Source organism: Rhinolophus sinicus, chromosome 16 (genome assembly GCF_057876585.1).
Source record: "Rhinolophus sinicus isolate RSI-liver-muscle chromosome 16, RSI-T2T, whole genome shotgun sequence".
Taxonomy (NCBI): domain Eukaryota; kingdom Metazoa; phylum Chordata; class Mammalia; order Chiroptera; family Rhinolophidae; genus Rhinolophus; species Rhinolophus sinicus.
Window position 1 is genome coordinate 136,025,126 of NC_142516.1, and position 18,704 is coordinate 136,043,829.

The window sequence follows — 18,704 nt, forward strand, 5'->3', positions numbered from 1 at the left end:
GAAAAGCTTTCAGTCAGCAGAGGTGCTTTTCAAAATGTCTCTGCGTTACTGATCCTTTGCACACGCCCTCTGGAGCAGTCAACCCCAGTGCCCTGGGGTATGTCTGCCTTGTCTGATCTTCTAAGGGACGGGGCACAGGTGGCTGCCGGGGCAGAGAAGTGGGTGTTGTGCTGACTCAGGGCCGTCTCTGCCTACAGTCACCCAGAGGTTCAAGGAGAGCCAGGCCACCTTCAGCAGCCTCTGTCCAGGACTCACCAGATGTCCTTTGGCCTGGCGGCTAGCTGTGCACCTGGCCTGCCAGCTACCAAGTCCCCAGGCGAGATACTTGGTGAACTGGCCTGACTCTTCATCCACCTGAAAGTCAGACGCCTGAGCTTAAAATGAGGGGAATAGAGTAGTTTCCAACCCCACCACCGGCCCACTACAAAACCCCCTCCAACTCCAGCGTTTCAAGAATGCCAACAATAAACATCACCTGGCCTGCTAAGATGTTAAACCCCATTTGAAAAGATTAAGGAAGATAAACAAAAGTTTAAAAATAAATAAGTAAAAATTAAAAACAAGTGGTAAAAGCCTCAAATTCAAAGAAAGGCTGAAGGAAAAAATGTGTATAACTACTTGTTCTTCTAATTATTAGCCTCACACAGAGCCATGACAAAATGACACCCATAGCGTGTGGGGCGGTCAGGAATGGCAGGGAGTGGCTTGGTGGGGAAGGCTTTCCTGCAGTTCCTGCGTACCGCTGAGAGCACCCCCAGAAGATATGGTGCTGGTCATGATGTTTGGTTGTTGGGGACCGTGCGTGGAGGGCGCCCGTGATCAGTTGGTGGGAAGACGACATGAAGGAGCATCCTTTCAACTGGAGAAAAGTAAAAGCTGACTTAGACTGACAGAGCTTGCCCCACCCGTGGCAATCTGGCTTAGCATTGGCACTTCCTGACCTATTTGGGAGACAAGGCAGAGTTAATCCAAAAAAGACCTGGGTTCGTAATAAGTCTTCTTGTCAAAAAGGGAGGAAAATACTTGGGGTTTTGAGATCAGGAATCCCAGAGCAACTGAAACAGTTTGTCAATGGCCAATGTGGGGGTAAAGACTGGCCACTGCTAACTTCGCGGCTGTCAAAATCAGACATTAAGAATGCCCTCGCCATGTCATTTCAAATCCCAACCTAGTGAGCCATTTCTCTGCAAGTCAACTGGCTAATATATTGTGTGATTCATCATTATATCCTTTACTCTTTAAAAGTTTCCCTTTCCCCCTTAAAATTCATCCCGGAAACTCTTAACAAAGGGGCCATTAGGCTACATGGGTCATTGGTTACGTAAACTGAGTTGATAAAGAGAGAGCATGGGGAGCGTGGATCCTGGCTTTGTTGAACCCACGATGCAGTAGGAATAACTCCCATTTGTGGTGAACTTTATATATGTCAGGAACTTCACATATTTCTTTTCTAAGCTCCAGAACCCAATGGGTAACTTTAGTAACTCCCGTTTCAGAGCTAAAGAGGCTGACACTCAGACAGGCTTAGTATTTCTGTTGTTGGTAAGATTCCACACAGCTGGTTAATGACGTAACCAGGATCTCACCCCAAATCTGATGGGCTCTCTCATTATCAAACCATGTGTTTTTACCACACAATAAAAAGAGGGTGCTTTTATCATTTAAGCCTCCTGATAGTTTTTTTAATCTGGGGCAGCAGTAGGAAGTCTAAAGATCTCTGCATAGGAAGATAGGGAAGCATAGCAAGTGAACTGGAAATAGAAGTGCACTTGACCCTTGAACAACACATTTTGAGTTGCATGGGTCCACTTATACGTGGATTTTTTTTCAATAAATACTGTAAATTTATTTTCCCTTATGGTTTTCTTGTTTCTTTTCTCTAACTTACTTTAAGAATACAGTATATAATATATTTATAACATACAAAATATGTGTTAATTGACCGTTTCTGTTATTGGTAAGGCTTCTAGCCCACAGGATATTAGTAATTTTTGGGTGGAGTCAGAAGTTATACATGATTTTTGACTACATAGGGGGTCAGTACCTCTAACCCCCACACTGTTCAAAGGTCAACTGTACTAAAATGCATACAGGATGCAGTGAGGGCAGAATTGACACTGCAGAAAATGTGATCTGTGACAATGGAAAAGAGAGAGATGAGAAGTTCTCCTGAATACAATGGAAAATGATGGAGAGATGAAAGCAATGAGGATGTGATTACAGAAATGGAAGGCAAAGAAGGGAAATCTAAGTAAGACTTATAGCTACTCTTGAAGGAAGGAAAAGCACAGTTCAGACAGAATCATTATTTAAAGATACAATTGTAGAAAACTTGTGTTCTAAAAGAAGACCTAAGCAATGCAGTCTGAAAGCGTTTATCATATTCTTGACAAAAATGAAAGCAAAAAGGCCCCACAGAGACACTTTCAAGCATACCCTCCCTACCTGGTGTGTCTTCTCTACACACCAAATGGCAGGAGTCCCAAGGTATGTATGTGTGAGGGCCATAACATCTGTTTGGACTCTAGTGCATGAAGAAAGCTGCCTCTACAGAAAGTTGTAATTGCAAAAATTTAGGCCATGAATGTTTTTCTTTTCTTAATCTAAAAACAGATTTCATGCCACATTAGCACATGCCATTACTTTACACTAAAACTATGGCTTATTCCAAAGTGTTGGTTTAGATAGGCAATTTTTGGTATAAATGGCATTGAGATATTTGAGTGCCCTGTCGGTGCCCCATTTTCACTTTTTCTCCTTTTTCTTCTTATCTGCCCCTATGTTTTTCCTCTTCTTAGTGTAAGGTTTCAGCCTACTAATACTTTTTGACATTGCTTAGCACAGCTGGTGACACTGAGGGACCAAGGGAATTTTTTGTGCATCCTACTGCAGGAGGGTAAGCCGGAAGACCAGAACCAGGGGCCTTACAGGTGACCTGATGGAGGTTTGATGGGTATGTGAGGGTCTTGCAGTTGGGAGATGGCAGCCAGAGAGTCTGGGATGTGTGTAAGAGGAGATTTCAGAATCTCACTGAGGGAGCTGAGGGAGAGAAGAATCAATATGATCGGGGAGTGGCATTTGCTCACAGTCCCAAAGGAGTTCCTGGGATTGGGGAACACGACATAGCATGAGGGGAACTTCCCAGACCAAGACGCCTTGGGCAGGCAGCTCATGGTTCTGGGCTTGTTGAGGCAACAGAAGGGGGCACCAGGGTCAGGGTTTGGACAGCATTGCCTTAGGCCATAACTGGGGTCAGATACAGAGAGACTGAGTCTAGGAGCAGAGCAAGGATGAGAATTCAGGCCTCTTCAACACCATTTAGCTGTAACCAATGTCTGAATCCTGTAACCCATTCTGCTTCCCTAAGACTTTCAAGTATTACTCCTCGCCATCATATCATCAAACACTGAACAGTTTATTCTTCTGAGTGTCAATAACCAATAGGATAAAATGGTATAGAACTCAAATCGGCTTTTCCTTGTACTGGTAGGATAATTCAGTCAGGCCATTTCCTGTTTTCTAAGTCTTCCTCCAGTAGAATGTCACTCAGTGTGGTTATATCTGGATGTAACTGTACTTATTTACTCCAAAATAATTTTAGGCAGAGGGTGGATGCTGGGTCTTCATAATTATTAGTGACTATATGGTACTTTTCTATTCATTCCAAAACCTTACGATTTCAGAGCTAGAGGAAAATAGTAAAGATCACCTAATTAAAATACCATATTTTATTATAAGTGAAAAATGAGGTTCACAGAGGTAAAGGGACCTGTCCAAAGTCACATAGCTAATGGTGGGAAGAAATGGGAACAGACTAGAAGCTTCTGACTTCCTGACTTGTGCTATCTGTGCAATTCTATGTCATGACTGTTGAATCACACGACTGTTGAAACAAAAGCTGAGAGACAGATTCCCTTAGAAAATTGTAATTGACCGTTGTCCCTCAGACAATAAAAACCACCTGGAACATTTCAAGAAATACATAACAGTGATCTGTGTTGAAAAACTTTCCCATTAATGCACACATACACACCCATGAACACTCACATACATACATGTGCACACATGAACCCTGCCCTCTGCCCTGGCTCCATTTTATACTATCAATGAGTATTTTACACAACCAACAACCTCATGAACAAACTGCTGCCACCTTCTGCTTCCTTTAAAAGAATGCTAGCACAGGGAGTTAGGCCTGAAGTGTGAGTAAATCTCCATCTTTCCAGAAGAGTGATCTCAATGCCTCCTTGGTCAGGCTATCCCCCTTACTGGGGCTAGAGATTGGATTTGGGGTACAGTGGAGCATAAGATTCCTGACTGAGCAAATCTTCACCCCAGAGATGAATGGAGCCAGTGGAAGGTTATTCTTATTCCTGATTTTTCCTTCATTATGAGGAGGGTGGAATATACATAAACTAATTGTATATAATGCACATCAGGTTCTATAATTACATAAACTTCTGTATTAGTTTCCTACAGCTGCTGTAACAAATTACCATAAACTCAGTGGCTTAAGACAACATAAATTTATTTTCTCATAGTTCTGGAAGCTAGAAGTCTGAAAACCAGGTGTCAGCGGGGCCACGTCCCCTTCTATGGCCCTGGGGAGAATCTGTAACAATCCGCTCTCTGGGTTTCTTGTGGCTGCCAGCGACCCTTGGCGTTCCCTGTCTTGCAGCTGTATCGCCCCAATCTCTGTTCTGCCGTCCCATGGTCTTCTCCCCTCCGCATGTGTCTCTGTTTTCAAATCCCTTTGTCCTTATAAGGATGCCAGTCACAGATTAAGCCCCTCCCCACACACACACACTCAAGTATGACCTCATCTTAACTTGTTACATCTGCAAAGACTCAATTTCCAAATAAGGTCACATTCCCAGGTATGGGGATTAGGACTTCAACATCTTTTTTGGGGACACAATTCTACCCACAAGAAGTAGTATCCACACAGCTCACTATTCTGTTCTTGTCTGTCACCGCTAATAAGTAACACCTCATGAGAGCATGAGCTCCCTCCTTGGGGTGCCCCTGGTAGGGCCAAAGTAGACAGGGCAAGCGGGGTTCTGCTTCTCCAGAATGAGGAAACAAGCTCATCGATGCTTTCTCACTCTCTTGCAATCCATAGTATTTTTGTACATGTTAAGCGTCTCATCTTACATTTTAAAACTCATTCAATTTACATTCCCAACTTTGTTTTTGTACGTCTCTTAACATCCTGGCTCCAACATGCATAGTAAGTGAAGTGTGTTTGGAGGGTCATCTCAGCCATCAGTAAAAGCTTTTCTCCAGCTTCACAAAGCCAGCATGGAACTTCATGTAAACAGGCCCCTGAGGCTTTTGAGATGATGCCAACAGGGAGTGTAAAGGTCATGAAATAGTTCCCATGAGCTACTGGTTTCTGAAGTACACCTTCATTCCTAAAAGGGTTCAATTTCTTCTTTGTCCATTTTATCTTACATACATTATTAAGGTTGTGTCCTTCATTTTAGGCAGTTGCTGAAATTAGGACTCATCTCCCTTTACTTTTGGAATGCGTACAACGCAGAGGTAATTTCCTCTTAGCATTAGACTCCAGTATTTGTGCAGAAGAGAGATTTCCGTAGGATCCCAAGGATACTTTCCATTGATCAGTATTGGCTCTGCTGCAGGGTGATTTTTGGCTTCACATGCAAATGTCCATTTCCGCAGTGTTTGTCTAGAGGAAAGCCCAGCTGGAGGCTGCGGGATGCTACAGTGCGGCTGTCACTCGAAGAGCTCCAGGTAGTCGGGAGGCTGGTCCTGCTGCCCACAGGGGTACAGAAGGAGCTCTTTCCCGAGGGAAGTGATGGGTTCCTCCTGTGAATCAGACAGCACAGGTCATTCTGGGCAGGCTGGTAAGATGTACACATAATGATGTCGTGCCCTTCTTACCTCCTCAGACGACATAGCTTCCTGCCTCCCCTTGATTGACACAAAGCTTTATTGGTTTATGACAATTTTAAAAAAGATATTCCTCATCCACAAACTGTCATGTATGCTCTCCCCCATGCTTGCATTCTACCTTAAGAGTGTTCTCAGACGTGATCCACATATGCACACGTTTTTTAGCATCTCCTATATGCTCTGCCCCAGTGGGGTCTCCCTGAGTATTTGAGGAGGAACTGGGCTCAATGATAAAGGAAATGCAATTAATAATCTTGATTATCAATTGGAATTATCAAAGATGAACCCCCCATTGCGTGTCTCAATCATTTTTCTTGTAATTGCCTCTCATGGTTAGAACTGCTGCAGGACAACAGGTCACAGAGCAAATTCAGAGAGTGCTTCCTCTCACCTTGTGATATTGCACCAGCTCGGCCAGGGTGGCGTGCTGCAGCTGGTCCACACCCAAGAAGCTGTAGGAGTCTGTAGAAGCATCTATGAGGAAATGTTTGCAGCCCTCCTCAGACAGGTAGGACAGGGCATAGCCTTTGATCTTTTCACTGACTCGGATCAGAAAACTGCCCGGCACACATGTGCTCAGAAGGTCATTTGCTCTCTTTACTGTGAGAATCCCTGTGCAAAAGAAAAGCAGGTATTTCAGCCAAATCATTTCCAAAACTCTCTCTGTTAAACATAGCTGTGTGAATAAAGTTTAGGAAAAATAAGTGTAACTTTATGTCCATTTGGGACTTCTTAGGACTACAGTAAAATATCATTCATCCTCTGGTATTTGGTGACTGGGCAGGGGAAGTTACATAAGCAAATGGATAGTATAAACGAGAGCATAAATGTTTAACCCTCAGGAGAACACATTTCCATGTATTACCCAGTTATAACAACACAGGGGTTAGATGGCTTCTCAGTCTGGTTGGACCCTTGACAGTTATCCTGGGAGTATTCGATCTGGAAGGGGACTTGAAGATGCCCTCAGTTTACTCACGAGAACTGCATGGCCTAGGGAATGATCCTACTTGGTCTAGAACAGTGGTTCTCAACCAGGGCGATGTCTGAGAGACATTTTAGGGTGTTATGGGTGGGAGGGGGGCGTCAGTGCTATTAACATCCAGTACGTAGAGGCCAGGGATGCTGCTAAACACCCTACAGTGCACAGGACAGCCTCACACTACAGAGAATTATCCAACCCAAAATGTTAATAGTGCTGGAGTTGAGAAACTCTGGTCTAGGAGTCAGCAAGTTAGTAACAGAACCAGGATGGATGCAGGTTCTTCAAAGTACCCTCCACTGTGTCTACTCCTAAAGAATGTTCATTGGCATAAAATAAGGAAAGTGTGTGTCTCTTTATATACTGGGGGTGCCAAAATAATGTGTACAAGTGGACACTTTGGTTAACGTTGCTCATGCAGTAGTTTGCTGTAATCAGAAGTGTCTGGACACTAATGGTAACCACTTTGAGCACCTCTTGTGGTTGGGGTGGGGGTCAAGCGTGACTTGCATTCATCTTTTGTTATCAGTATATATTGAGTATTACAATTTTAATGTTTTTTTCTTTCTTAACAAGTGTATACATTTTTTTGGCATGCTCTGTATATATACATATATCTTCATATATATTCAAAAGAATTAAACTCTTGATACACACACACACACACACACACACACACACACACACACACACACACCCAGGGACTGCACATTTGTGTCTATGTGTATACAGAGGGTGTCAAAAAACGTGTCTAACAAACAATAGTTTAGTGGTTACCAGAGGGTAAGGGGGGTGGGGGGTGGGAGATGCGGGTAAGGGGGATCAAATATATGGTGATGGAAGAACTGACTCTGGGTGGTGAACACACAATGGGATTTATAGATGATGTAATACAGAATTGTACACCTGAAATCTATGTAATTTTACTAACAATTGTCACCCCAATAAATTTAATAGGATTAAAAAAAGTGTATACATTTTAAAGGAAAAACTATATTAAAATTGTAATATTCAATATATACTGTTAACAAAAGATGAATATAAATCATGTGCATACATTTTTTTGGCACCCCTGGTATACACACACACACACACACACACACACACACACACACACAGATATTTGTGGAGCTATATATCTTCATATATAGATATCTCTTCACATATGTGTGTGTGTGTGTGTGTGTGTGTGTGTATGGTTTAGGTGCCTCATAAATTCACGCTAATCCAGACCAGACTTTCCCCCAATTAGTCAAAACTCATTAGGTTTGGTTCATATTCCAGATTTCCCTTCTTATTCCTATTGTGATTCTTCAGATGAATGAGCAATGTTACAAAACATATAGAAAGTGCACAAACACATCCTGGGAAGATGGGGAAGGTGTGGAATTATTCAGTGAGCTGTGATTTGGGAGGGAGGAGCAGCATTCTCCTCCTGTTCTTTTTCATTTCAGCAGACAGAAGCCCCTGCCTTCTCCCACAACTGATACTTAGTATCTTATTATTAGGAACAAAAAGAGCCTCCTGCTGAAAAGGCAATGGCTTATCATAGCCCTTTAGTCTTATTAGTATAGTTAATTGAGATTGAACCCTAACTATCCAGAGTAAAACATAAAGTAAAATCATTTCTATTTTCTCTTTTGTAAGTAGCCCTTTAATAAAGGCAGGATTTGAAAAACGTCACCTGTTCTCCCCCAGCCAAGACCCACAACCCGTCCTTCTCCTGCCTTCTCTTCTCCCATGCACCAGTGGGGGGCCCCAGCGTCTGCAACTTAAAGTTGCAGTGCATGAGGTTCAACCCCAGAGAGTCGCAGGGGTAAGAACTGGGGCTGGTGAAAAGGCTTGGCAGTTCCCCCCACTCACAGGCAGGACTTGTCCCTGAAATATAAGAACGACTTATGGCCTCCCTTCTAGGGCTACCATCTCTACTGCATTCACTCCCAGCAGGGTTAGTGGTGCCTACGCGTGAGCTCCGTCACATCTGGTCACCTTTCTGCCCTTTCCCTGATGAGACCGAGCCGCTGGAAACTGCGGGCACCGTGGATGCTGAGCTAGTCTGTTGGGTCAGCTGCACTGTCTGCTTAGGTGCTCAAATGATATTGGTAGATGCTCCGATAGATACAGGCTGAGGCTTCTGTTTGCCTGTTTTATCTTTCTAAACACATCTGGTCCCACTGATAAATTACAGACAACAACTGTAAGCTGAAACAAGGCAACAGGTAACCAGCCGGCCCAGGGACTGCACATGACCAAGGCGTGAAGACTCTGGACTTGACTGTCTGTGAAACCTAGGATATCTTCCACTGACACTGAAAAGTCCCCTTCAGAGCCGAGGGGCTGATAAACCAGGAGTGAAGGAGAAGCAGCATTCTGGAAAAAGGTTTCTCTCCCTTCCCAGACTTACTAACAGTCTGACTCTGAAATCCCAAGTGACTTCAACAGATGGGGCAGATGTTATACTTTATAACATCTGGATGTTATCCAGATGGATTTGGATTCCTAAAATGACAGCTATTCTGGGAAATTATAACCAAACCGGGGTTAAGGTCAAATTCCTTTTAAAATCAGGTCATATAGTAGCTGTAAATCAAACTGCCTGAAGCCTGTCAATCTGTAATTATTACCCATGACACCGGATCTTGGCACCATCTAATCTCCAGAGACACCAGAACATGATAAAATGATTTTGTGGCAAATCACAGGTCATAACGGAGACACCTTGCACACAGTGGCACTGACAGCGGGTTCAGAAGGTAAGTGCTATTGAAGCTAGGCTTTGTTCTTTTTGCTTTAAGCAGATTTTTTTTTTTAAAGCAGCTTGAGAGACAATTTCCATACAATAAAATTCAGCAATATTAAGTACGATTTGATTGGTTTTGACAAATGTACAGTTGGGTAACTACCACCACAATCGTAATATAGATTGCATTTCTATTACCCCAAATGCCTGTGGCCTTGAGGTATTTTATTAAAGATTAGAATAGTAAATATCTGCTTTTTGGAATTCTATTTGGGAGTGAGCAAAACAACACCCAGACAAAAGCGTGCTTTTTCCTTATTCTCCCAGGTGGGGACAGGACAAAATGTGTACGGAGTGAAGTCTCCTTGACATTTCTACTTCACCAGACTGTGAGATTTAGTGAACTAATTCATTTATTGGACAAACAAATCTCAGTGGTATATTGTTCACTAAATTAAATCTCACAAGTAAAATAAAAAGCACGATACGAGCATTCCCAGTATGTTAGTTGTCAGATACGCGGTGGCATTAGAGTTAAGTAGACCCGGGCCTGAATGATGGCTCGGCCACCACTATAGTAGAAGCCTGGGAAAGAACTTAACATCTTAGTTCCTAGGTTCTTATTCTATAAAGTGGGAATAAAAATTACTTCCTTTAAAGTGCTCAAGCTAATGCTTGGCACATAGTAGGCCCTCAAAAAATTACCACTCCAACAGAATCTTCTGACAATTAGAATTAATAAGCGACTTGAACTGTGTCACTGGATTCAAGATCACTATATAAAAAGATAATTTCTTCACACTACCAACAACTACTTATATAATTTAAAAAACCCTTTTCCAAATAGAAACAAAAACAAAACACTGTAAATGCATGGGACTAAATATAGTTTGATTTTTTTTTTTTGATTTTTTTTTTGGTAAAAGTGCACGTTCTGTATGGGGAATTTATTTAATGATTTAAAAAGAAATATAAGGAGAAATTTATCATGTTCATGGACGGAAAGATACAATAACATAAATATGGCAATTATCTCTCCAAATGAATCTACAAATTCAATGCATTTCCACCAAAAATCCCAACAAAAGTTATAAAACTTGACATGTTGCCCCTACAAGCTATGTGAGCATATAAGGGGGCCAAAATGAGTTCAGACAATTTCTAAGAAGTCAGAGGAGGGAGAAATTGCCCTCTTAGATATAACGAATTATTACAAATATATAGTAATCCCCATCTACAGGATCTTGGCATACAACAGAGGTAGCAATACAACTCAGCGGAGAAAGGTAGGACTATTAAATGCATGATATTGGGACAACTGGTCACTCACATGAAAAAGAATAAATTAGGTTTCTATATTGCATATCATACACAAAAATAAATTATAGGTGGACTATGTATTATATAAGTAAAAGCCAAAAAGGAAAAGTAGCTAAACTCAACCTCATTGAAATGAAAAACGTCTATGCCTCAAAATATGCCAAAAAGTGAAAAGGCAAATCACAGACGAGGAGACGAATGAGCAAGAAGGAATTCTGCAAGCAGACAGCCTTTGCCCTTGAGCTGCCAGTCTTCCCTGAGTCTCCAATCTAGCAAACAACCCAGCAGATTTTGGACCCACCAAGCCTCTGCAGTCAGGTAAGCCAGTTCCTTAAGACGTTGGCCATAAGGAGAGTGATTTCAGGAACAGTAACTGCAAAGGCCCTAAGGAAGGGACAAGTGTGTGTCAGGGACAGAAGGGAGACAGGAGGTGGAGAGCAGTGAACAAGGTAGGGCATGTGGTTGAGATGAGCAATGTCTGGGGCAGAACAAGTTGGTTCTTGTGGCCACAGGGAGGAGTTTGGGTTTTACGCTCGTTGCAGTTTGATTATGTTGAGGACAGGGGACAGCAGAGGAAAGATGGAGACCAGTTAGGAGGCTGATACAGGAGGCCAGACAAGGGATTGACATAGGTGATATGGGTTATTCACATTATGATAAAGTCCAGAATTTTTTCCCATTGAAGGGGCTTAGCAGGGCAAGATGCTCTAAGACATACATTGAAGTATTTTCAACAGTCCTCCCAAATGACTGTGAGTAAAACATTTTCCAAATTAACTGACATTAATTTGCATATTATTAAAAAATTTGAAAAATACCAACTACAAAATTCCTTCACGAGGCCTTCTGCCAAAACTGTTGGGGATTCCATGGAGACTGCATGATTCTGTCATTGTACAGTGTAGCGAGGTGGGCCACGAATTTGCAGGGAGGTCCTTCCCAGGGAGCAAGTGGAAAGTATCCTGGGGTCAAACGAGTGCATGTGACCTGGAATTAGATCCCTGGTCTCCAACCCACTAGAAATACGGGAAGCAGCCAAGAGATGGCCGGCAAGTTTCTGCATCATTCCATCCGGGTCCTAACACCAAATTGATCCATGAAGCTAGAAATGTGCTTTGGCTCTCGGGAAAACTAGCAAAACATGAAAAAGAATGTGAGGATATTTTCAGTGTCTTCTCCCACAAGCCCCACATAACCAGTGGGACCAAAAGTCCAGTGAAAATTGAGACCCATGGTCTCTGTGAAAAAAAGCTTTAAATTCTGGTTGAGAGAGTAGATGTGGGGAGACTTTGTACATCTAGATTTGCTCAAGATCATGAAAAGATGCTCAGGAAGTAGAGTTCCGTACTTCATTTCAGGATCTCTCTTGCATTTGGGATGTTTCATCAAGCTCCTCCATCTAGGAGTTCAGAGGCAACATCCTATTTCACCAATTATAAAACTGGCATCACAGAGCATGCACCCATGGAAGGATGTTTCAAAGCTGTATACCATTTTGCTTCATTTTGACCCCAAGTGGGAAAAGAGACCTGACACAGATCTGGAGTCTCCACTCTTCTCTGCCATTGAACTGAATGTTGGGGTTCCCTAGGGTTTTGTCCCTGGTCTTCTCTTACCATTCTTCCCCACTCACTCCTGGAAAATCTCATCCCTTCATGCCTTTAATTATCTGCTGATGACTCCAGTCTGTTATCTCTAGCACTGATCCATTAATCCTTGCCAAATGGATAGTGCACATGACTGCCTCAAAGATATTTCCAACTCAACTTATCCCAAATGAGCTCATTATCTTTCTTCTTCTCCCCTTTCCTGTCTCCGCCTCTTCCTATGTTGCTTCTCTCAATTGACAGCACGCCACCTTCCACCCAGCCCCACAAACCAGAGACCCAGTAGTCTTCATTCCCTTGTCCTCTCCTACCCATGCCCATCCTTATGTAAAGCTAATTAAGAGAAAAGTAAAAGTATGAACTTCTGTGGGGTGAAGAGTTAGGCGACTAAAGCAGTCACTTAAGAAGGGTAATTTATGGAGTATATGACAATGAAAGGAAGAATTTCCTCCCCAATCTTTCAAAACAGGGTCCCAGATAAATTAAACAATTATACTTCAAGATGATATGTAATCCATCTTCTCTTTAGGATAGAAATACGTGAAATTTTGTTTTCTTAAAATTGAAGACATTGATTCATATTGACAACATGGCTATGTATTTATTAATTACATTGTTATATTGTATGTTAATTATTTTGCTTATGACTATGACAAATATTTGTATAAATGAAAATAAACTAATAACAAAGCAATTAATAAGTTACTATATGTAAAACTCAAGAGTCTTATTTTTAAATCAAAGTTCCAACTTGATTTTTAGTCCAACTGTGTCTTCCGAGCTTTTAGCAACTGTTTACAACAGAACTGCCTGTTAAAGTACCAGGGTTTTTAATAACATCCACTAATATTTTCAATTTCTTACTCCTTGCCGTTAAAATAAACTGCCACCTTTATAATCAGGGATGACAGCACCTTCTGCCCAATGACACAGAAACTACAAAGTGACTGATTTCCTCAGTTCTTATCTTAAAAAAGAAAACAGAAAAGGCAATATGAGACAAGCAGTGATAGCCAGGACTAACGTGTAATTGACGCATGTTCTGTTCATCTTTTGACCCTCTTATCACTCTTTCTGCCTATGTCTTCAGAACAAAATGGAAAGGAAGGAGGCATGAAACTTGGTGCTAGGAGAGAGGGAGTTCTTCTAGGAATGGACACTTACTAAAGCCTGAATTGCCAAAGCACACATATTTTCAAGGAAAACTAGACAGTTCTGCAGTAATGTTCTGACTGCAAAAGCAGCCCTTTACCAGAAAGCCTATCCCCAAATAAATTTTTTTTTAAAGAGTTTGCTATGTTATGTGTTTGGGAGCCTACTTTTGTGGATATATTTATGTGTCAGATGATACTACTTAAAAGAGAGAAACTGAAACATAATTCAAACCAAGATACCCTTTAGGACAAGTGTCCTCTGTGCGAAAACTTTATTTTTTGTTTAAAGTACTTTTGTTGTACATAGAACCAATTAGTCCAATTTAGCCACAGACTTTACAGAAGCCAATTGAAGCAAAAATCCACTTCCCTTTACTTGGAAGTCCAAGAAATTGAGAAGTCAGTGAAATGTGAGCTGGGTAGAGGGCTTGAATTAATCAGGTTTCTAGGGTCAAATAAAGAAATGGTTTATTAGCTGATATCTGATTAGGTTCCAACAAACTCACTTTGTAGCCTTAACTATGTCCTGGAAATAAAGATCAAAAACACAGAATTTTTAAGTTAAAGGCCGCAAGTTCTACTCCTTCATTTAATAGCTGAAAATGATGCTCAGATAAATTGATCTGCTACAGAGAAAGAAGATGATTTGCTCCAGGTCACTCAACTAGTTATGGGAGCACTAACCTTTCAACTGCTTGACCGATGCCCTGCCCACCACACCCAATGGCCATATCTGACTCTCCCTCGAAGGACCGTGGACCGAAGGCGGTGCCATTTGATGCAATCAAGTGCCCTACGGTAGGGAAACAGGAGGCACTGCTTTCCCTATCCACCCGAGGGTGTCTTATTTGTGGTGGGAAGTTAACCCACAGGGCATGCAGTCCTTGTGACTGCTTTCTGAATGCACCATGAGAACGCGGCTCACTGAGAAACCTTTGAAGAACTGCTGTGTGAACAGCATTTCAAAGACTCCTCTTGAGCAGCCCAAATAAAAGGAAGCCTTTATTCTTTTTGCTCTCCTGGTGATTAGCAGTTTCACCCACCATCAGATGAGGTCCCATTGAGGGAACCTCTGCACTCACCGTGGAACCAGGGGGCTATGGTGTCAGAGGTTTTCTCATAGCAGGCTCGCAGAGGTAGCTGCTCCTCTTTAAACCATTGGATGATGTCCTCCTGGGCAAAGCTGGATGCTGTCCTTGTCACTCCTTGATTTCTGTTGTTTATAAAACCATTTTTCAAGTTAGATTTAACTAATTTGAAAACAATGCCTTCAAAAATCTTTAAATATATATGTGTATACATACATGTGTGTATATATATATATATATACATATATACACATATACATATACACATCTATCTATCTATCTAGAGAGAAAGACACAGAGAGAGAGAGAGAGAGCAAGAGAGAGAGAGAGCATGAGAACTACAGACGCTTGAAAATCTAATTACATGCGCTGAGCTAATGGGAGGTGGGCCCCTTACACACTGACATACAACTCCTCAAGAGCAGAGCATAGACAGGAAGATAAATCTGTCATTTGTCCTTCCAGTCCTATAGGGCTCGTCTTGGGTATGAGCTACTGCTGTGTTAACACATAGATTTTAATTTATTTTTAGTATGAATTAGAAGCTTCATTAACTCCCAATTAAAATCTGAGAAAATAAGCATTAAAAAGTGAAATCCACCTCCAGCACTATTTTCCCGGAGAGCATGTACTTGCAAACACAATAAATCAAATGCAATAAAATAAACTTCTTTCCTAACATTTTCATTATTCAATTTTCTCTTCTTTCTCTGTCCACTAACCTCCCTGACTTGGTTTCTTCTTTCCCACACTTTGAAGAGGGTTAGTTCTGTTAAAAGACTGTCTGAGAAATATAAAGTTAAAGAAGAGTGTTTCAAGATAGGTAAGAAAAAGATATATGCAGCAGAAGCATTTGGAAATCAATTCAGTTCTGGGATTAAGTCAATTTCCATTATAAAAAGTACCACTGCCAAGGTAATAAACAGATTTCCAAGTCCTACACAACAGCCCATTAATTTTGAGCAGAATTCAATGTAAACACAAAAGTGAGTCTGAATGAGCTAGTGGAATGTCCTGTCATGTAAACCAACAGTATAGCTCTTTATGTTTTTATGGTAACATGCTACCACGAGTTACAGGTGACATACATATCAGATGGACAGATATACATGTATACACACATATACATATATACACACATACATAACGTTTTGGAGAAAATAGCCTATAATATTTGACTTTCCTGGGGAGGAGACACCACACACACATGAGATTATATAATAAATTCTCTTACTAGTTTTCAAATTACGTATTTTTCCCTTGGGAAGTCTTTAGAGATCAAGCAAAAACTCCCAAGGACAGCTAGTCTCTGTGTTTTCCTGGGCTGGCTCGTACCTGACCTCGGTCATCCCTCTTTAAAGTGCCAGCCCTAAAACCATCCAGTCTGGCTGCCTCACGAGAAGCACTTCATGCAAGTGTCTTAAGTCGGAAAAAATGAGCTAACTAAGCACAGCTTAGAACAAGAATTGCCCTTATAAGGCCACCTTCACTGCTGTCAGTCACATACATACAGTGTACTCTAAAAATATTGCAGGCCACGGCACATTACGAGTCAGACTCCCACCCTCAGAAGAGCCTGGAGAATGGGAGTGGGTACACAAACCCCCTTGCCAGGTCCATGGCCAATGCACGCAGACACGCTCGAGTACCTGACAGGGCCCTGTGCAGAAGCTCACACCTTTGTGACCTGGTCACAAAACTGCAAGGAAACCCGTTTCCTGACTACCTTTCTTGTTTTGTTGTCCATAAAAATCATTCCCCGAACTGTCACTTTGTAGAACATGGTCATTTAGTGTTGGTCCCCAAATCCCAAAATGGAATCTTTCTGCTGAGTAAATAGAAATAATTATAGTAGAGGAAAAGGTCCACCTTCATGTTTCCTCTGAGGTCATAATCCCCATTAGGAAAAAACCTTGAAGATAACTACTGACTCCAAGCAAAGGGAAATTTTTGTTTGGTTTTTTATTTCCCCATTCTCATAACAGAGAAGTATTTTCAGTTTTTCTTTCAGAAGGCAAGGCTTTAGACAGTTCTGTTTCATCTAATCAATATCTGGCTTCTCCTGGTTATTTTAAATATTGCCTTCCTATATATTAAAACATGAAAAACATCCCATATCTATAACCAGGAGAAAAGAATTTTATAATCAGTTAACATAAGGGATAGGGGTTGTCTGCTATGACATTATAGCGCTTTTCTTCAGGGATTTTCCAAAACAAATTGTTTTGTCTAATTACCCACACACAGGAAGCAAAGGTTCCATCATCACCAAATAAGTTCATTCCAAAAAGGAACATTTCCAAATTCTCAACATGTGAGTGTGTCTGTGTAGCCCAGAGTGAGAGTTACCATCAAACCTTTAATCCTGAGCAGTGAAAATATTGGGAATTGTGTCCCCTTGTCCCTTCATTAGCTCACCTGCTGCCACCAGGTGAAGGTGGGATAGTGGCACAGGAAATTAGTGAACTCAATGCTCATGTTCACTAAGATATTGTTGGATATATTAATTATAACCGCTGTGGACATTTTACAGGTAAGAAGAGGATCAGTGTTAGACCAGGTGTCTCAGGAAGACGGGCTTAGAGGTGAGGCTGAATTTAGTTACACAGCCAGCCAGCTCGCCCTCCGCTTGCTGAGGCCTGTCATGCAATTTGTCCTTACTCAGCTCATTTCAATCCTTGTTCTTAAAGCCACCTCCGTGACTTCTTACCTAAGAGGCGTTTGAGGGTATCCCGCTGGGTTTAGGAACTTAGGCTTGGGTGGAAGGGGAGGTCTTTTTGGTTTTTGTGGGACACTTTGCAGTCCGTCCCAACTTCTTCCTTTTTGGCATAACCTCTTGTAGTCTTCCCGGGCTTGTTTAGCCAAAGAGCGTCTCCTCTCATCAGCTGCTTTGGATTTTCGCACTAGAAAAACAAAAAAGGTTTGAGACAGGCCCTCATCAGCCCACAGAGATGGTCAGGAGAATCAACACTGCAGCTGGTGAACAGATCCTGTCATCTGATGATAACAATGAGCAATCACCATCAACACCTATTATTCAGATGGTTGGGGCTTGCACAACTGCCCAGCGTTCCCTGCAGAATTCCTCTTTATAAGGGAGTTTGGGGACTTTCTGAGAGGGAGGGAGGAGGAAGAGGAGGAAGAAGGGACAAGATAGAAACGTGGAATTATTTGAGAATTTCCTGCAGTTGGTAAAACCAAGTGATGAGTCACAGCCTGAGTGAGGATGCCAGTTGGAAGGGGGTCTTTGAATAATAAGAGGTGATGTCATATCCTTCACACACTCGAGTTCCAGATGTCACATGCCGTGAATCACGAGCAGAGATCAGGCTGTCTGGAACTCCTTCCTCAGTGGCTCAGCCTGTGCACAGGGTGAACAAGCAGTGAGGCTCACTGCATGTCCCACTCAGAACCCACTGGCAGCTGAACCCATCGTAAATCGGCTGACAAACCAAAAAGTAAAGTGATTCTTATCACAGACAATCCTAGAACATGCTGGTACACATAACAACACCCCAAGGCTGCCTTTTAACATTGCCTTATAAAATAGAGGGTTTATTGTTTTATTTTGCTTTTGTTTTAGCAACATACTATTAAAGGACTCTAATGCAGGATGTAAGAATCATTTTTATTAAGTGCATTTACACTTCAGGCATTATTGGTCAAATCCTATTATGTTTGACTCCAAAGAGATGCCAGAGATGCTCCATGATGTTAGGATTTCACTGCACAGAAGTGATTGGATCTTGCAAATATTTTCATTTCACAAAAATTGTCCTTGTAATGGAACTGAAGATCAATTCAGGATTCTTAACGTCCTGCAAACATTGCTACTCCTCAAGGGCTGATGTGGCAGTTAAGCATTCTTTGTCTCAGTCAGATGGAAACCCTTGT

General features: G+C 41.8%; 1 protein-coding gene across 2 annotated transcripts in view; it reads right to left on the reverse strand.

Moving 5' to 3' along the window:
- Window positions 1-3,910: 3,910 nt before the first annotated feature.
- The window catches only part of SH2D4A (SH2 domain containing 4A), a 58,284-nt gene continuing 43,490 nt past the window's right edge, over window positions 3,911-18,704 (reverse strand). For both annotated transcript variants that reach the window (XM_088793619.1, XM_019742023.3), the window contains exons 8-11: window positions 17,521-17,713; window positions 14,805-14,935; window positions 6,311-6,531; window positions 3,911-5,832 (exon numbers count right to left, since the gene is read on the reverse strand). In XM_088793619.1, coding sequence (XP_088649745.1) covers window positions 5,740-5,832; window positions 6,311-6,531; window positions 14,805-14,935; window positions 17,521-17,713 — 638 coding nt within the window. In that variant the 3' untranslated portion in view covers window positions 3,911-5,739. The remainder of the gene's footprint in view (window positions 5,833-6,310; window positions 6,532-14,804; window positions 14,936-17,520; window positions 17,714-18,704) is intronic.